This window comes from Myxocyprinus asiaticus, chromosome 11 (genome assembly GCF_019703515.2).
Source record: "Myxocyprinus asiaticus isolate MX2 ecotype Aquarium Trade chromosome 11, UBuf_Myxa_2, whole genome shotgun sequence".
Taxonomy (NCBI): Eukaryota; Metazoa; Chordata; class Actinopteri; order Cypriniformes; family Catostomidae; genus Myxocyprinus; species Myxocyprinus asiaticus.
The window spans coordinates 46190461-46208964 of NC_059354.1; the positions used below are offsets into that span (position 1 = coordinate 46190461).

Here is an 18504-nt window from a genome sequence, read left to right on the forward strand (position 1 = left end):
TATAATGGTAATACATCAACGTTTGATTATTTATTTACGCCGATATCACCTGAGGATAGATAGCGCACGGCGCACACAGAGACACAGGTGAGCCCGAAACTGCACACAGACATACTCTCTTCCATATTTAAAGAACTCAGTGCTAGTTCGGACAGACATATAACAATAACTTAAGCACATACAGTGTTCATTGCCAAAGTTATGTTGCCCTAGTCCGTTGATGAAGATGTGGGATTTCCACTTGTGATTAAAACATTTGTGTTGCGTTACGACATCCCTTCTAGCATCTATTTTAACAGCAAGGTTTTTCCTTCTATAGTGATGTACAGGTTCTGAATGTTGAATATATGTTGAGTTGAGTTGAGTATGAAATGCACTTTATGTTGATGCATTTAGCATAAATGCAGGTATTAAGTTAAATGTTGTGTTAGTAATTAGAGATTTTTTTTTGTTTTTTTTTTTTTGTTAAGGATACTAACGAAAATTAACCATGGTTTTATTCAGTAATACTGTAGTAGCCATATAGTAACCATGGTTTTACTATAGTATTGTAACCATGACAGTAACCATGTTAATTTTGTGGTTACTATGATTTTACTACAAATACCATGATTAAAATATGGTTACTGTAGTAAAACCATGGTGATTTGTAGTGAGGGCAAATCTCTTTAAGTGTTTGTTACCAAATAGAATATTTTTATTTTGGATTTGACAGTAATATTTTATTTTTTCTGAGCATAACAAATACCGAACCATACCGAAACCGTGACCCTAAAACTGTGATACAAACCGAACCGTGAGAAATTTGAACCGTTACACCCCTAAAATGCATGCAGTGTAAAAAGCGCACAGCTGACTAGGGCTGGCAAGCATTACGTTGCGTAAAGAATATTACTTAATTTTAACACAATTTATAATTATAACATAATTTAGCAGCAGCGGTGCACCGCTGTTGAATGCATATAAGGGAAACACTGATCTCACTGATTTTTTCTAATAATTTATCAAAGCCTAATAGTCTACATATTATCACAAAATATGACTTGATGCTGATTTAAATGTGTAAGTATCAACCTGATTTAATTAATTTAGAATTTATATTAATTTACATATTTATTTTTATATTTAAGTATTTTACATAAAATGCAGACACAGAGATTTTATTTTTATTTTTTAAATGCCCTCAAAGAGATTTAAAAAAAAATAAAATAAATAAATGCCCCTGAACACAAATCTGGAGGGCCAAAATTGCCCCATAATAAAAAAAAAAAGTTTATTTCTGATCCTGCTGAGACCACTAGTGAAAATGCTTCAACCTTGTATTTTTTGTTTTGTTTTAGGCAAATAAGGCAAATTATTAGATTAACACTTATTTGGCCCTTTTGCATTAATGGTGGCAAGGTGGCATGGACTCCAAAAGATTTTGTACAAAAACTAAAACTTTGTTTAAATTAAAAAATTAATACAATAAAATCCAGACTTTCAATGTCATCTCAGATTTTGGACCCCACTGTACAGAACACTAATACTGTATAAACTAGTAAAGTTCATTGTCATTCCAGCCATATACAGGTAATACAGTGGAGTGAAATGTAATTTCTCAACCACAAAATGGACAATACAAAGACATGAAAACTGTGACCGAGTCTGTGTGCATCTGGACCGCAATAGGACACTGGTTTAACTAGACTATTACACATGCCACTTGTAACAACTACAGACAGTTGGGCAATCACTCTGTCTAATTCTAGTTCTGAATAACAGCACATGGGCCAAGAACATGGCATTTCAGTGTCTCTCCAGAGCATATTCCCAGTATTCACATACTTACAGTATATAACTAACAGTATATTAGGACATGCATTCTTAATAAACTATCCTTGTCTTGAAATCCACTGTTGGTATGCGATTTTGAGGATTTGAGTGTTGAAAAAAAACAGAAGATTATATTGTGGGACAATCAACATAAATGGCTGAGTATCAACATGCTGTTTGATTTTTAAGGACATTATGCATTGCCATTAGGTACAGAAGGTTTGCTACAAAGAAAGACCTCAATTTCAAGGTTAAGTGTGCAACTTCTGCACCACTAGTAGCACCAAAAAGAATTGCAATATCTTTTTTGAGAAGACCAACATAACAGCATTGGCTCAATCACTGTCATGAGTTTGGGACAGGAGTCATGACAAGGGTCAGTGGGGCTTGGGGCAAAAATGCCATCGAAATGGAGAGAAAAAAAAAAATCCCACTAAATTCCAAATGCAGAGGCAAAAAAAAAAAAAAAATGCCCTTGTAATTAATTCTTCAGTTTTTTTTTTCTTTTTTCTTTGCCATTTTTGAGAAACTGACCATTTGTTTGAACCAGGGGGTCAAAGTTTGGCTGGTTAGCATTGTAGATGCTTTGACTGCACTATTATATAGTGGTGTATTATAACACAACATTTCGTAGAGACATGCGGGTGGGTTCATTTGACTTGGCGCAAGGGTTTCTATGGCAACTAGGCAACTTGTTACAGCAACATGTTTTTGCAGTTCTGTTCATAGAAATAACACACTGCACCATTAAACTAGCAAAAACACAAGCATCGTTTGTACGTTTGGGTCACTGATATCTTGAGGGTATAAAGACGATAAATATAAACTATGGCAGTAGTCATAAAACAAGAAGATAAGAGGTCAGCAGTGTTCAGACAGGAAACAGAGCTCAACTGACCTTCTCTGGGAGGGTTGACCCACAGGAAGCACTTTATCTTCATAAAACCTCTTCATGGCAAACCTGTCCAGAGCCTGATCCGCACTGCATACCAAATGAAATATTATTTACTGGCAAAGAAATGTGTATTATTCCAGATGTTGGGATACATTTTTCCTAAATTTCAGGCTATCACATCAGAATGCATTCTCTGTAATAATTCACCCAAAAAAGGAATTCTGTCATTAATGATTTTCTTTTTTTTTGGTGGAACATAAATGCAGATGTTTAGCAGAATGTTTAGCAAGGATGCTCCACTTTTCCATAGAATGAAAATGAATTGTGACCAGGTTTTGTCCAGCTCCAAAAATGACAAAAAAACACCATAACAGTAGTTCATATGATGTGCACTATCAGTGGCCATTCACACCGAACATGTTTTTGCATCCACCCATTCTCTTATTCAGTGTTTGTTTGTTTTTTTCTATGTAAACATGCACTAGCTGAACGTCTTTGACCATTGTGCCGAATCTCGCTGTTTTTATACAGCATCTCATGCAGGAGTGCAGTGTTTTTTAGAACACATTCGGCCTGAATGGCCCCTTACAATTTTCTGAAGCCATACAATAGCCTCGTATGAGGAACAGACCAAACTAATTTGTTATTTACTGAAAATCTACCCCTCTTCTGCAGCTCTCAAATATTATTCTTAAATTTGGTGAGCAGTGATTGGTTTTCCAATCTTGTAACCAACTGGCATCATTGGCCTCAAACCAGGTGTGACACGTTTTGATGTGCCATATTTGAATACGTGCAAACGTGAATGAGATTTAAGAGCTGCAGCGCAGGAGATTACCAGTGAAAAGTGACTTTTTCTTAAGAAAATTCTGTTTAAACAACTCCTTTTGTGTTCCACATAAAAGAGAATGTCATACAGGTGAGTCTTGAGATAAAGTAAAACAAATACTGATTTTTTAAAATCTAATCTTGAACAGTACATACTGTTCACCCTATAATACACTGGAAGCTTCCAGGCGACCAAAAAAATAAAATAGCCTGAATACAGTTTTTGCATCAGGGATGACTCTGATCAGCACTTAATTTGAGTCTTAAGACAAATCCCCCTTTTGTAATATGATGTGATTTGGCCGTTGTTTTTCTCGGCCCACCTCTGCTCATGTGCTACCTAATGTTTATCCAATCTTGTGATGTGGGATTAGGGTTTTTCCCTAATGAGTGCTCATCCTTAATTCAATAAACACACAAAGTCGGCTGGCTAATGGTCTTACCTCGCTGATATGTTGCTGTAGTGCATGTACGCGGCCACAACCACCCCTGTTCGCCCTCGGTTTCCCTGCACGGAGAGAGGCAGAGACAGCAGATTATCAGATAATGCCATCAAGAGGCACATATCCATGAAGTACTATGCGGTACATTTTCATGTCCCTATTATATATAAAATCGATATTTTTCAAATTTATGATTTTATGTTTTGTGGTATTCTTCATTTTGTCTTATACTAAAACATACCATCCTGCTTGATAAAATTACAGTAATATATACGATAATATATCACAAATTCAATTTAAAAAGAAAATTGAACAAAGGCACAAAAGGTACTGTAAAACAGAACTCCCCTAAACCGTTTGATGTAGCAAGGAACTAAAAACAACATAGTTCACATTTGTGGTTTGATTTACTGTAAACTGTGGGTTTAGAAGTTAACCCACAAAGTCCACAAGAGGCTATTTGTCTGACATTTATGTGTGAATAGAATTCCTTTCATTAGCAAAGCACTTAATGATACTGCTATCCTGAAAAACAGCGAGACACATTATACAATCTAACTTCAAAACGGCTGTTCATCATTCTTATGTTTATAAGTGGTAACCAGCAATGGGACTTGACCAGGTCAGAGGGTGGTGAAAGGGTCAATTCAAATGATTTGTTGAAGAAAACAACTTTGTCTGAACCTCAAGACTGGGTCAGACAGAGGTTTTCAAAACAAGGGAAAGTACTAATTGTACAAGTGAAATAAGTAATGTTTTCTTATGTAAAAAACACTACAAGACCCAGAAATTGACTGTCTTGTGCCAACATGTATGGACTCATGCTGTCTCTGTTTATTAAGAACAGTCTGTGAACGCCATCTACTGACCAAGAAGTATGCATATTATTTACAGTAATAATGTATTTGAAAGAATGTTTGAACAAAATTTCTCAAATCAGACTATAGCTCTGTTCCAAATCCTAGAAAGCCGTTTTGTTGTTTGTTGCCTCTATAGGCTGCTGTTTTTTAATGCAGCATATTTACCATCAAGTAAGCTATATGGAACGTTCTACATAGTTACAACTACAACGTTGCACGTCCTTATGATACCTTAATATGCTGCCTATCTAGGCAGCTCACTAGGTTTTGGAACAGAGCCTACATGTGCCATGCTAAACAAATTATCTTAATCAGTAACACTTTACAATAAGGCTCCATTTGTTAACATTAGTTAATGCATTAGGTATCATGAACAAACAATTAACAAATATTAATAAAAAAACACATTGTTCATGTTAGTTAATAAATATACAATTGTTCACTATTAAAGTTAGTTCATCGTGCATTAACTAATGTTAACATATACAACTTTTGATTTTAAAAATGCATTAGTATGTGTTCAAATTAACATGAACTAAGATTAATAAATGTTGTAAAAGTATTGTTCATTGTTTGTTCATGTTAACTAATGTTGTTAACTAATGGTAACAAATGGAACCTTATTGTAAAGTGTTACCGTTTAATCCAGCCTAAATTGTTTGCTGGTGTTGGCTAGCCACCAAGCTGGTTTTCACAGGTCAGGATGGTCTGGCATGATTTTCTTTAGATGCTGTTTAGATGCAACACCACAATCGAGCGTTTTTTAACAGTTGAGGCTCTTTTTAACTTGACATGCATCTAATGGAGCTCCAGTGACGCAAAGACATCCGACTAGCTCATGCATAGAATGTTTTTAAAAAACTATTAAAAAACAGCAAAGACAAACAACTAAACTAGCAGACCACCAGCTTGGCTAGGCTCATGGACCTTACAAAACCAGCTCAGACCAGCAAACCACTCTTGTCTGGTTTAAGCTGTTTGTTTTCAGCAGGGTGCTAGTGTTTGTTGTTATAGTTACTTAAGAAAATATGGCTTCCATTCAATTTCCTTCACATCACACAAACAAACAAAGTAAACGAGGTCAACCAAAACACTACCTTATTGTGCAGGACTACCACATTGTGACTGTCAGCACTCATCCATGTGTCCATGGCTTTGCAGATACTGCAGATCTTATCCAGGGCTGGAGCGTGATGGTCTGGCCAGCCAAAATCCAGAACCTCATGTACACAAAAACAAAGAGCAAGAGTAAGACCAATGGAACAAAACTCTCTCTATAATAGATCATGTATAAGTCAAAGATTAAATGCTACTTACTTTGGGATTCAGCTTGGAGATATCATATCGCTTTTCACTGAGGTTAAAGAGCTGCAAAAAAAAAATGTATTTCATTTTTATTTATTTTTGTTTTTTATTTTTTTGTCAATCTGTAATAATCAGACTACTACTGCTAATAAAAGTCTTAAGCCTTAAAATGTTACTGACCAGTCCTACCTTATCAAATGTTGCCATTCGCCATATTTTTAGACAGCTTTCACTCCTTTTTTTTAAAGGGGTCACGACATGCCTTTTTTATTTTAATATGCTCCTTGAAGTTCACTTATAATATTAGCAGGGGCGTAGCAACCATTATAACTGGGGAACATGTCCCTCTCACCTCTCACTTTTAAACACACACACACACACACACACACACACACTTTTAGAGAAATTATAATGACATTTTAAGATGTTTATTTTGCTTAATCTTAGTGCAAGGTAAAAAAAAAAGAAGAAAAAAAAAAGAAGAAGAAGAAGCCATTCACATTAAACAAAGCCTTTAAGACCAAGCAGTTGCCTCTGCCCGCTGGTTGCTTCGGCAGTGGGCGGAACTAATGCAAAAGCAGGAATCTCACTAGCTAGCGCTCACATGTCACTTTCTGCATTTTGATTCAGCAAATCAGTTCGGGCAAACCAGACAATGTGATTAATATTAATGAGTCCAACAGGCTGCCAGGTAGCGCAACAGACAAAAAAATCAAAGATTGGATGGCCAAAAATTTCCTTCTGCTCATTTCTGACAAAACAGAGGTACTAATTATTGGACCAAAAACCTCAAAAAAGAGTGCCACAGGGATCAGTTTTAGGGCCTTATATATGCTTCCCTAGGGAGATATTATCAAGAATCGTGGAAAAAGTTTCCACTGTTATGCCGACGATACCCAACATTATATTTCTTCTAAACCTGACGAAATTTCACAATTCTTTAAATTAGCAGAGTGTATCAATGAAATCAATGATTGGATGGCCAGAAATTTCCTTCTGCTCATTTCTGACAAAACAGAGGTACTAATTATTGGATCAAAAACCTCTAAAAAAATAAGCAGCTAAAATACAATTTGACTCTCGATGGATATACTGTTACATCGTCACAGCAAAGAACTTAAAGTGTTATATTTGATACCAATCTATCCTTTCCATTGTTTGTAAAACAGCATTCTTCCACCTCAGAAACATTGCTAAGTTACGACACATGCTCTCTGTTGCTGATGCTGACAAACTAATTAATGCGTTCATGACCTCAAGACTAGATTATTGTAATGCATTACTGGGAGGATGTACTGCAAGTTCTATAAATAAACCTCAATTGGTTCAAAATGCAGCAGCCAGAGTGCTGACTAGAACCAAGAAATATGATCATATTAGCCCCATTTTACCGTCGTTACATTGGCTACCTGTTAAATTTTGAATTTCATTTTAAATATTCTGTTAACTATGTACAAAGCTTTGAATGGTCTAGCTCCACGGTACTTAAGTGACCTTCTACCACTCTATACTCTATCACGTTCATTACGATCACAAAATTCTGGCCTGTTAACAGTTCTGAGAATATCAAAATCCACAAAAGGAGGTAGATCCTTTTCCTGTTTGACTCCTAAACTATGGAATAGTCTCCCTGACACTGTTCGGGATGCAGACACACTCACTCAGTTTAAGTCTATACTAAAGACTCATCTATTTAGCCAGGCATACACCTAATTTATCCATCAACTCACAATTAGGCTGCTTTAGTTAGGTCTGCCGGAACCAGAAACATTTCTCAGAAACATTTCTCATAATCTATAACTCTGCAATAAACTGAATGGCATCTATGCTAATATTATTCTATTTGTTTCCCTGTCTCAACCCCGGGATTCATATCCTGAGGTTACCAGAGCCGGCCAGATCCAGCTCTGTTCCTGCTTGGTGTCGGACTCCACTGCTACGTGTCGCTGAGTGATGACAACTAACTGCAGCTGATGCCAGCCAGACATCACTTCGGTCTTTTACGATGGACTTCAGAGGATGAACTGATGCCAACTCCAAATGTAAGACATTGGATACTTCATATGAAACTGACTGAACCTTGGATTTAGGATGAACCTCACCGAACCTCACCAAAATGACCTGCCAGTTGAATGGCGATGCACCTCATTGATCTCTGCCTGCATCACCTTGGTCTAATGATGGACTACACTCTTGAAATGGAATACATAGACTATCAATTAATTGCCAACAAAAGCCTTCATCAGCCAACTAACAAAGGACAATGCATCTCTGTGAACTTCTGCAGTTAATCCAGGATGAACTTCAGAGACATTAGTCATTAATCTTACAGTTCATACAAAATATTTGTTTAAACACTGGCTTACTTAATAGAGCTGTGGAATATAATTGTTTTTACAATACATCGCAATGCTGACATGAACGATTCTGCATCGATGCATAAAAACAAAAGAATCAATTTTTAAAAAATTTAATTAAATATCATATATATGCCATACTGTTTTTATTAAAGTAAGTAGTCTTATTAAATATTAATAAAAAAGTTGCCTATGTCTTCCAGAAGCAAAGCACTTGCGTCTGATGTTCGTAGAAGGGAGACATGGCGGAGGGAGAGCAGCAGCCAGTGCTTAAAAATGCACCTAACCTCTTGAAAGCAGATATTTAGGCACATTTCGGTTTTTACTAAGATAAGTAGAAAAATGAGCTTGATAAAAAATATGCTGTGTGCAAGACATGTCAAACCACGATTAAATAATTCAGCAACACAACAAATATTCACCCAGAGCTCAAGTTAGCAGCAACCCCGCAAAATGCAGCTAATCAGCCAAAAATACAACAAGTGACGGTATCAAATTTACCACAGAACTCTGAAAGGGCAAAGAAGATCACACAGTCCATTGCCACATTTATTGCAAAGGATCTCCGCCCTTACTCAGTCATGGAAAACACCGGCTTTCGCTTCCTCCTCCATACTCTGGAGCCAAGATACAGAATCCCTTCTCTGAGTTTTTTTCAGACACCACTATACCTGTTCTGTACAGTGACACAAAATCCAGAGTGATGGAGTCGATGTGTAATGCCAGCTGAGTGGCCATCACCTGCGATTCCTGAACATCCATCGCCACAGATTCATATGTAACGGTAACTGCTCATTATTAATAAAAGAATTGGAGGACAAGATGCACCGTGGTGCATCAAGAATCGTTTTATAAACGAATCGTTACCCTCTGAATCATAATCGAATCGTGAGGCAAGTGAAGATTCACACCTCTATTACTTAGTTTACTGATTTTAAACAATGACTTGCACTGCACACAAACAACTAATATTGGCATTATATTCATGTTGTTTATTCAGAGGGGAACTGGCCCCCACAGTGTGTCAGGTTTCTCCCAAGGTTATTTTTCTCCATTAACCAACATCTTCTGGAGTTTTGTGTTCCTTGCCACAGTCGCCTTCGTCTTGCTCACTGTGATTTATTTTTATACACAATTTACAGTCATATTTAATCAAATTACACAATGATGACTCTTTATAGATATTACAGTTTCATTTTCTGTTAATGCATGATTTTCCGTAAAGCTGCTTTGAAACGATGTGTGTTGTGAAAAGCGCTATACAAATAAAAATGACTTGACTTGGCAATATTTAATCTACCTAAGAAAAGTTGTGAGCAAAAAGAGAAGTCATCTTTGACTACTGTAAGTTAATGTTGTTAAACAGATGAAAATATTTAACATTTTGGTAACATTTATTGAGTTTTAAATCTCGGACCTCTTTATTGTCAGTCTTTTTCACTTAAACAACGAATGACCAATAATGTCTCATGCACAACCACCAGCAAAAAAACTGAAGGGGACAGACATTTGGGATTTATTTCATAAGGGTCATGTGTGTGACAACAATAATCATATGTCATAGTTCACATCTAAACAATGATATTGTTCTTTGACTTTCCATTTTTTTTTTTGGCCATTATATTGAATTTAGATTAATGGTAACGATGATGTTAGTGGCATATCTATTTTAGAAAAAAAATATATCAGTCACCAAGTCAACAGTGTACACATAGGTGACACAAGCTTATAAAATTGCTGATGTAAGCTCATATTTGACTGACATGAAGGGATATTTTATGCTTTGATTCTTTAGTTCTGTCTGACTGGACCAATGTTTGAAATGTTTGACAGCAGTCATTAAATTGCATGATAATTATTCTGCTTAATATGGACATTATGTATCATGTGTCAATCATGCATGGTTGCTACATTTTAGATCTAAATGTTAAAGTTTTATCATTATTTTTTTTTTTTTTTGTATTTATTTTTTTGATTGACTGATGTTTCTTATAAGTTTAGTTGATATGCTTTCTTTCAAATGATATCACATATTCTTAAAAATATATATTGTATATTATATATCTATATATATATATATATATATATATATATATAAACACTTTTCAGATCATTTCTATGCCTCTGAATATTAGTAAAGTTTTATAACACAAAAAAACAGTCAAATAAGAAAGTCATGTTTTAAACTGAATTTTACAGAAATTACCTCAAAATATGGTAAAACGTTGTTCACTTATAAAAGTGAAAAAGCACTCAGAGAGGATATAATTTTTTATAATTAAATATATTTTTTTTGCCTTTTCAAAACTTTTAGATAACTATAGAAAAGCATGCTGTGGATTAAACTACGTGTCAGCCCATTTAAAATCAGTAACTAAGGGCACCTACATTAGTTCCAAAGTGAAATAATGTTGATAACTTATTTAATTTACTTATTGATTCAGATCATATTAGAGGTGAGAGTAAATAAAGTATTAACATTAACATAGTTAATTTTCTCCGGACGCTCCAGTTTCCCCCACAGTCCAAAAAGACATGCAGGTTAAGTAAATTGGAGACCCTAAATTGCCCGTAGGTGTGACTGAGAGTGAGAGTGTGAAATTGTATGTCTGTGTGTGTTGCCCTGTGTAGGACTGGCCACCTGTCCAGGGTGTTTCCCTGCCTTCGGCCCTGGGATAGGCTCCAACACTACCCGCAACCCTGCATAGGACAAGCGGCTATAGAAGATGGATGGATGGATGGAAAAATACACTTTGTTTTAATCTACGCAGGATTAAAATTGATTAAATTTTACCTGTTTATATCACATTTTACTGAAAACTGCACTATTCACAGAAAATTCTAGCTTCTCTGAGCGAGAAACAGTACCTATGGAGGGCAGAGCTTAGTGAGGGGTCAATTGAGTAATGAGGTCTCACCAAGTAGTTGTCTCCATGTTTGGAGCGTAGCATGGTGGCCACCTCCTTTATGTTTGCATTGTAGCTTTGTTCCTCTACTGTACTGGGGAAGGAAACAGAGATGATCCGTTCTGTGATGTAGACCAAGTCCACCTCATAGTTCTCCTCCATGGCCTGGATCAAACTCAAGCTCCTGCAATAACCAAATTAGAGAGGGAATGTTTAGAAAACAACAGAAAGACATCTAGAGAATTAACAATGCATTTCTGCAACAATAGAAAACCTGTAACAATGCAATTAAAATTAAAATTTATAACCTTTATTCATGCTTAGTGTTTGGATACTTGGAAATATTGCATTTTAGGAGCCCTCAGTGTGCAATGAAGGCTTGTTGATTCAAGTTGATTCAAAATCCTACAGAAAAATAAATACAAATAAACTTAAACCAGCATAAGGTGGTTTCTTGGTCTCAGCTAGTTTCCCTGCCTGGCCAGTTTTGTATTTAGCTAGATTACCTGGTCTTCTATTCTGGCCAAGTTGCCCTTTAGAAGGTCTAGCTGGTCTCCCAGCCTGGCAAAGCTGGTTTTTAGCTAGTTTAACTGGCCTGACTAACTGGTAAGTGTGCAAAACCATCTAAAGCCATAGAAAAGACACGAGCCTAACCAGCAAGGTTAGGCTGGTAGAACAGCTAAACCACCTTAAGCTGGTTAAAGCTGGGATGAACTGGTCTACCAGTATGACCAGCTGAAAAGTGCCCAAACCCCTCTAAAACCATCAAAACAGACCTGTTTAACCAGTTTTGCCAGGCTAGTAGACCATTTAAACCACCATAGGCTGGTTTAAGCTGGTTGACCAACTGGTCTAAAGGTATGACCAGCTGAAAAGTGTTCAAAACCATCTAAGACCATCAAAAAAAACAGCCAGACCAGCTTTTTCAAGCTGGAAGAACAGAAAAACAACCTTAGGCTGGTTTAAGCTGGTCGACCAACTGTTCTACCAGCTTGACCAGCTGACAAGTGCCCAAAACCAGCTAAAACCATCACCAAGGCCTGCATAACCAGCTTCGCCAAGCTGGTAGAATCACTAAACCACCTTACGTTGGTTTAAGCTGGTTGGCCAGCTGGTCTACCAGCCTGGCCAGCTGACAAGTGCCCAAAAGCCTCTAAAACAAGTGCCCAAAATCCTCTAAACTGCTTAAACCACCTTAAACTGGTTCAAGCTGGTTTTAGCAATATTGTGTCTCACAGTACATGACATCACTAAATAATTGTGTTTTTCAGAAGAACGCATCATCTCAAATGTCAGCAACAAACAGTCCATTAAATGCATATCTGATGTTCAGTATGGCTTGAATAGAGTACAGTGGGGAGAGACTGATTTCGGAGATAAACAAACGAGATATGAAAATTTCCTGCATTCCATGTGTGCAGCAGGGAAGACCAAATAAAACAATTTGGTAGCTGGTGAGGTACAAGCCTGCCAAAGATGTAACCACAATCAGGTCCCCCATCTCTGACCTCACTCTCTCGCCAGGTCTGGATTGCAGGGCAATCAGATTCAAGTAAACCAGGAGAGCTGCAGTCTTTTAATCCAACTCTCTGTTCCAAAATTTAGTCAGCTGCCTTCAAATGCAGCATTCTGAGTCATCATAGGTGCACTCCTACCATGAAGGCTGTTCCAAAATGAGTAGGTACCATTTTGTATTTTTTTTTTAATTCTAAGGTGGCATAACATGTATATTTTGCAGGGAATGCATTTCTATAATCCATTGGGGAAAATACCATCCAAAAAGAGTGGAAAAGGCAAGAAAAATATAGATTAAAAATGTACATTTAATGAACTACACAGTAAGTAGTACAGTCTATTAAAACATATATTCATTGTATCAAACACAGTTGAAAGCTATCTGGTTCATTAAATGAAGCTTAACATTTTCTTAGTGTTTGTTTTTGAGATGCCACAGCATGCAATAGACTGGCATGTCTAAAAGAAAAAGATTTCTCTAGGAACTCATCAGTCAATCATTGTTTTGAGGAATGAAGGCTATACGATGCTTGAAATTGCCAAAAAACTGAAGATTTCATACAAAGGTGTACACTACAGTCTTCAAAGACAAAGGACAACTGACTCTAACAAGAACAGAAAGAGATGTGGAAGGCCAGATGTACAACTAAACAAGAGGATAAGTACATCAGAGTCTCTAGTTTGAGAAATAGATGCCTCACATGTCCTCAGCTGACAGCTTCATTGAATTCTACCCGCTCAACACCAGTTTCATGTACAACAGTAAAGAGAAGACTCAGGGGTGCAGGCCTTATGGGAAGAATTGCAAAGAAAAAGCACTTTTGAAACAGAAATCAAAAAGAAAAGGTTAGAGTGGGCAAAGAAACACAGACATTGGACTACAGGTAATTGGAAAAGAGTGTTATGGATCTTAACCCCATTGAGCTTTTGTGGGATCAGCTAGACTGTAAGGTGTGTGAGAAGTGCCCGACAAGACAGCCACATCTATGGCAAGTGCTACAGGAAGCGTGGGGTGAAATGTCACCTGAGTATCTGGACAAACTGACAGCTAGAATGCCAAGGATCTGCAAAGCTGTCGTTGCTGCACGTGGAGGATTTTTTGATGAGAACTCTTTGAAGTAGTTTAAGAAGTTCTGAGTTCTAGTTCTAGTAATTTTCAAGTTCTAGTAATTTTTCACATTATTAATGTCCTGACTATACATTGTGATCAGTTGAACGCCACTTTGGTGAATAAAAGTACCAATTTCTTTCCATAAAAGCAAAACTGTACATTATTCCAAACTTTCGACTGGCAGTATATTATATATATACAGTATATAAACTCAGCAAAAAAAAAAAAGAAACGTCCCTTTTTCAGGACACTGTATTTTAAAGATAATTTTGTAAAAATCCAAATAACTTTACAGATCTTTATTTTAAAGGGTTTAAACAATGTTTTCCATGCTTGTTCAATGAACCATAAACAATTAATGATGGTAGGCAATTTAGGTCACAGTTATAAAAACGTAGGACACTAAAGAGACCTTTCTACTGACTCTAAAAAACACCAAAAGAAAGATGCCTAGGGTCCCTGCTCATCTGCGTGAATGTGCATTAGGCATGCTGCATGGAGGAATGAGGACTGCAGATGAGCTGCAGATGTGACCAGGGCAATAAATTGCAATGTCCGTACTGTGAGACGCCTAAGACAGCACTACAGGGACACAGGAAGGACAGCTGATCGTGCTCGCAGTGGCAGACCACGTGTAAAAACACCTGCACAGGATCGGTACATCCGAATATCACACCTGGGGACAGGTACAAGATGACAACAACAACTTCCCGAGTTACACCAGGAACGCACAATCCCTCCATCAGTACTCAGACTGTCCACAATAGGCTGAGAGAGGCTGGCCTGAGGGCTTGTAGGCCTGTTGTAAGGCAGGTCCTTACCAGACATCACCGGCAACAATGTCACCTATGGGCACAAACCCGAGGCCTGTACTCTGGAGCGGGATCGATTTGGAGGTGGAGGGTCCGTCATAGTCTGGGGCGGTGTGTCACAGCATCATCGGACTGAGCTTGTTGTCATTGCAGGCAATCTTAACGCTGTGCATTACAGGGAAGACATCCTCCTCCCTCATGTGGTACCCTTCCTGCAGGCTCATCCTGACATGACCCTCCAGCATAACAATGCCACCAGCCATATTGCTCGTTCTGTGCGTGATTTCCTGCAAGACAGGAACGTCAGTGTTCTGCCACGGCCAACGAAGAGCCCAGATCTCAATCCCATTGAGCACGTCTGGGACCTGTTGGATCGGAGGGTGAGGGCTAGGGCCATTCCCCCCAGAAATGTCCAGGAAATTGCAAGTGCCTCAGTGGAAGAGTGTGGTAACATCTCACAGCAAGAACAGGCAAATCTGGCGCAGTCCATGAGGAGGAGATGCACTGCAGTACTTAATGCAGATGGTGGCCACACCAGATACTGACTTTTGTATATATTGTGTATATTTTTGTATATATAATATATTGTGCCAACATATTAATTTATTTCATTACAAAACTAAAATTTTATTTAAAAAAAATAAAAAAATTTTTTTTATTTTTTTTATTTTTTTTTTAAATGGATGACTTGGACTGAATAATAAAGAAAAGCAGCCAATAAGTGCCCAACATAGATGGGAACTCCTTCAATACTGTTTAAAAAGCATCCCAGGGTGATACCTCAAGAAGTTGGTTGAGAAAATGGCAAAAGTACATTTCTGCAAATTCTAAGCAAAGATTGGCTACTTTGAAGATGCTAAAATATAACATATTTGTTATTTATTTTGGATATTTTTAGTCACAACATAATTCCCATAATTCCATTTCTTTTATTCCATAGTTTTGATAACTTTACTAAAAATAATAATAAAGAATGAGTAAGTGATCCTAAACCTTTGAACAGCAGTGTATCTTGGATCAACAAATGCAAATAACACAGAACTGGAAATGTCCATTACATATAAATATTGTATTTACAGCTCAGTATCTGGGAAAACACACACATGCACACAAAAAAAAAAAAAAAAAAACTTGCACAACCCTCAATAGATTTCAGATTGATCTTAGCATGTGGTAAATAAAAGACAGCAAAGCCTGAACAGTCCTTTAAATACTCTAGTCTTACCTCTGTGAAGCCCAGATTCAATTTTAAAGGGATAGTTCAACCAAAAATGACCAAAAACCCATATGACTTCCTGTATGGTCCATGGAATACAAAAGGATATGTTTGGCAGAATGTAAGGGACTGACAACCTCAGTCACCATTCACTTGTATTGAAATATTTCCCCATACAATGCAAGTGAATGGTGACTGGGGCTTACATTGTGCCTAACATCTCCTTTTGTGTTCCACGGAAGAATGAAAGTCATATGGGTTTGAAACAACATGAGGGTGAGTAAATGACAACATAATTTACATTATTGGGTGAACTATCCGTTTAGGTAATCCTTTTTTCTTTTTTTTTTTTAAGCACAATTCCACAAGTTTTGAGCATTCCTTATCTTTTAAACATCTTTTTTTTTTTTTTTTTTTTTTATGTATAAAACTGTACATAGAGTGCCATCCCATAGGAATACAGGAATGCTCTTTTTGGCAGGAAAGCAAGAGATTATCAAAAGATTATTCTATTGGATATTTCTCTTAATTTTCCCAGTACATAAGAATAGGCAACTATAGTAACTGGGGTTTGTTTTTCCCATAAGTGGGTGGGGCTGAATGTATTTATAGCAAATCGGCATGCAAGACAAACATGTTGTTGTTTATGTAATACATGTGGGAGAGAAGAACTAATAGGATATGCATAACTTATCCCTGGGGATCCTGTAGATGTTTTAAAACTTAAACTTATGTTTTAAAGTTTATTCTCCACACTCATAAACTGTAATGAAGAATGTGAAACTAATTGTAGCAGACCTTGTGCCAACATCACAATGTTAAATGTAGTTAAATTTAGTAATTCTATGAACATATTCACTACAGCAGCGAAGCAGCATATAACAACATATTAAGGCATTATTTAAGATACTGTATCTAAAGGGATTTGTGGGGAAGAGAATGACATATTTTACCTGGACGGTCCACGTCGAGACTCCATGCTCTTGGAGGATTTGGTTGAGCCCTAAAACAGAAGAAAATTCTAGTTAGAGGAAATGATTTAGTTGGGGAAAGCCAGGTTATCAAAATGATAAACCATGACATTCTCTTTTCTATTTCAACTTAACCCTCTATTACACAATGTTGCCTCAAGGTAACCAACCCATTTTCTTCACTTTGCAAGCACACAATGCATGTAGGAGTTTTTGTATCATTCATTATTAAAGGACCTACTTTTTTTTTACCGTTTACTAACAATTTATCAAATTAAATTTTATACTTTTAATTACACAAAGTGATCGTATCGCTTTATAAGACTTGAAACAGAGTGCACGAGTCGTATTGATTTCTTTACTGTGTTTTTATGGTGTTGTTTGTCCTTTCTTGATCCTGACAGACTGGAGTCACTAATAAATGTATGGCATTGTGGCAAATAAACCCTGTGATATATATATATATATATATATATATATATATATATATATATATATATATATATATATATATTTTTTTTTTTTTGCGTGCGTGTGTCTGTGTGTTCCATGGAAGAAAGTAAGTCATTTTCTTTTTTTGGGCAAACTATTCATTTAATGGTCTTACTCAAAAGAAGGAAAAGCCTCGAAAGATGCGTGGTGTACATTCACCATCTAAATGACATACTAGTCTATGACCAAGAAGACTAAAAAGGGAACAATGCTAACTAAGAAAAGCCAGAATCCAACATGTAATTACACACAGTACTGGGGCCTTTTCTAGACACTGAATGTACTTCCTGGACTTTCTCATGTGCAGTTATATATTGTTTTGCATAAGTAGCACTCTTATAGAATAACTAAAGGAAATGGTGGGAAAATGTTTCTATTAATTTTATTTTTTATTATATTTTATTTATGTTTTTACTACCTATAATTTCAGGGTTCCAGGGTTTGTGTTTCAGGAACAAAAGTCTCAAATAACTAAAAAGTCTTGAGATTTCAATGTCACTGAATGGAGAAACTGCAATTAAATATTTCAGAGTAGTGCATAACTAGAAAAAACATATTCACTTTAGACATTTCCAATACATTTGCTGACTTTTCCAAGATTTTATTAAAGGTGAAGGGCCCCATTTTAAAAGAGCTAGTGCTAAGTCATTAAGCCAAAATTCATTAGCACAAATTCAATGGGCATGGCCATGAAGTTTTGGTATTTTCATTGAAGCATGCGCTAAGTCTAGGCGCAAATGGGTTTGGTGAAATTCCGCACGCAAAGCGCTAATGGGCTGGGTCAAGTGCAATTTAATTCTGAGTTTCTTCTCCAGTTATTTTACCATCTGCATAAACAAAGACAGCACATTCATAAGTAGTTGGAAGTACAAATGGACAGTATGCAATGAATTAGAAGAATAGAATATTTCTATGACAGTGACACACTCTTTTTCAAGCATAGAAAATGTCATTCTCATCATGTTTTGAATGTACGCT

At 36.6% G+C, this 18504-nt stretch overlaps 1 protein-coding gene across 10 annotated transcripts in view; it reads right to left on the reverse strand.

The window, feature by feature from the left end:
- Positions 1 to 18504, reverse strand: part of tns1b (tensin 1b) — a 370155-nt gene that overhangs the window by 80266 nt on the left and 271385 nt on the right. For all 10 annotated transcript variants that reach the window (XM_051710896.1, XM_051710901.1, XM_051710893.1 and 7 more), the window contains 6 exons: positions 17017 to 17066; positions 11422 to 11593; positions 6159 to 6209; positions 5939 to 6061; positions 3982 to 4046; positions 2714 to 2797 (listed from right to left, as the gene is read on the reverse strand). In XM_051710896.1, coding sequence (XP_051566856.1) covers positions 2714 to 2797; positions 3982 to 4046; positions 5939 to 6061; positions 6159 to 6209; positions 11422 to 11593; positions 17017 to 17066 — 545 coding nt within the window. The remainder of the gene's footprint in view (positions 1 to 2713; positions 2798 to 3981; positions 4047 to 5938; positions 6062 to 6158; positions 6210 to 11421; positions 11594 to 17016; positions 17067 to 18504) is intronic.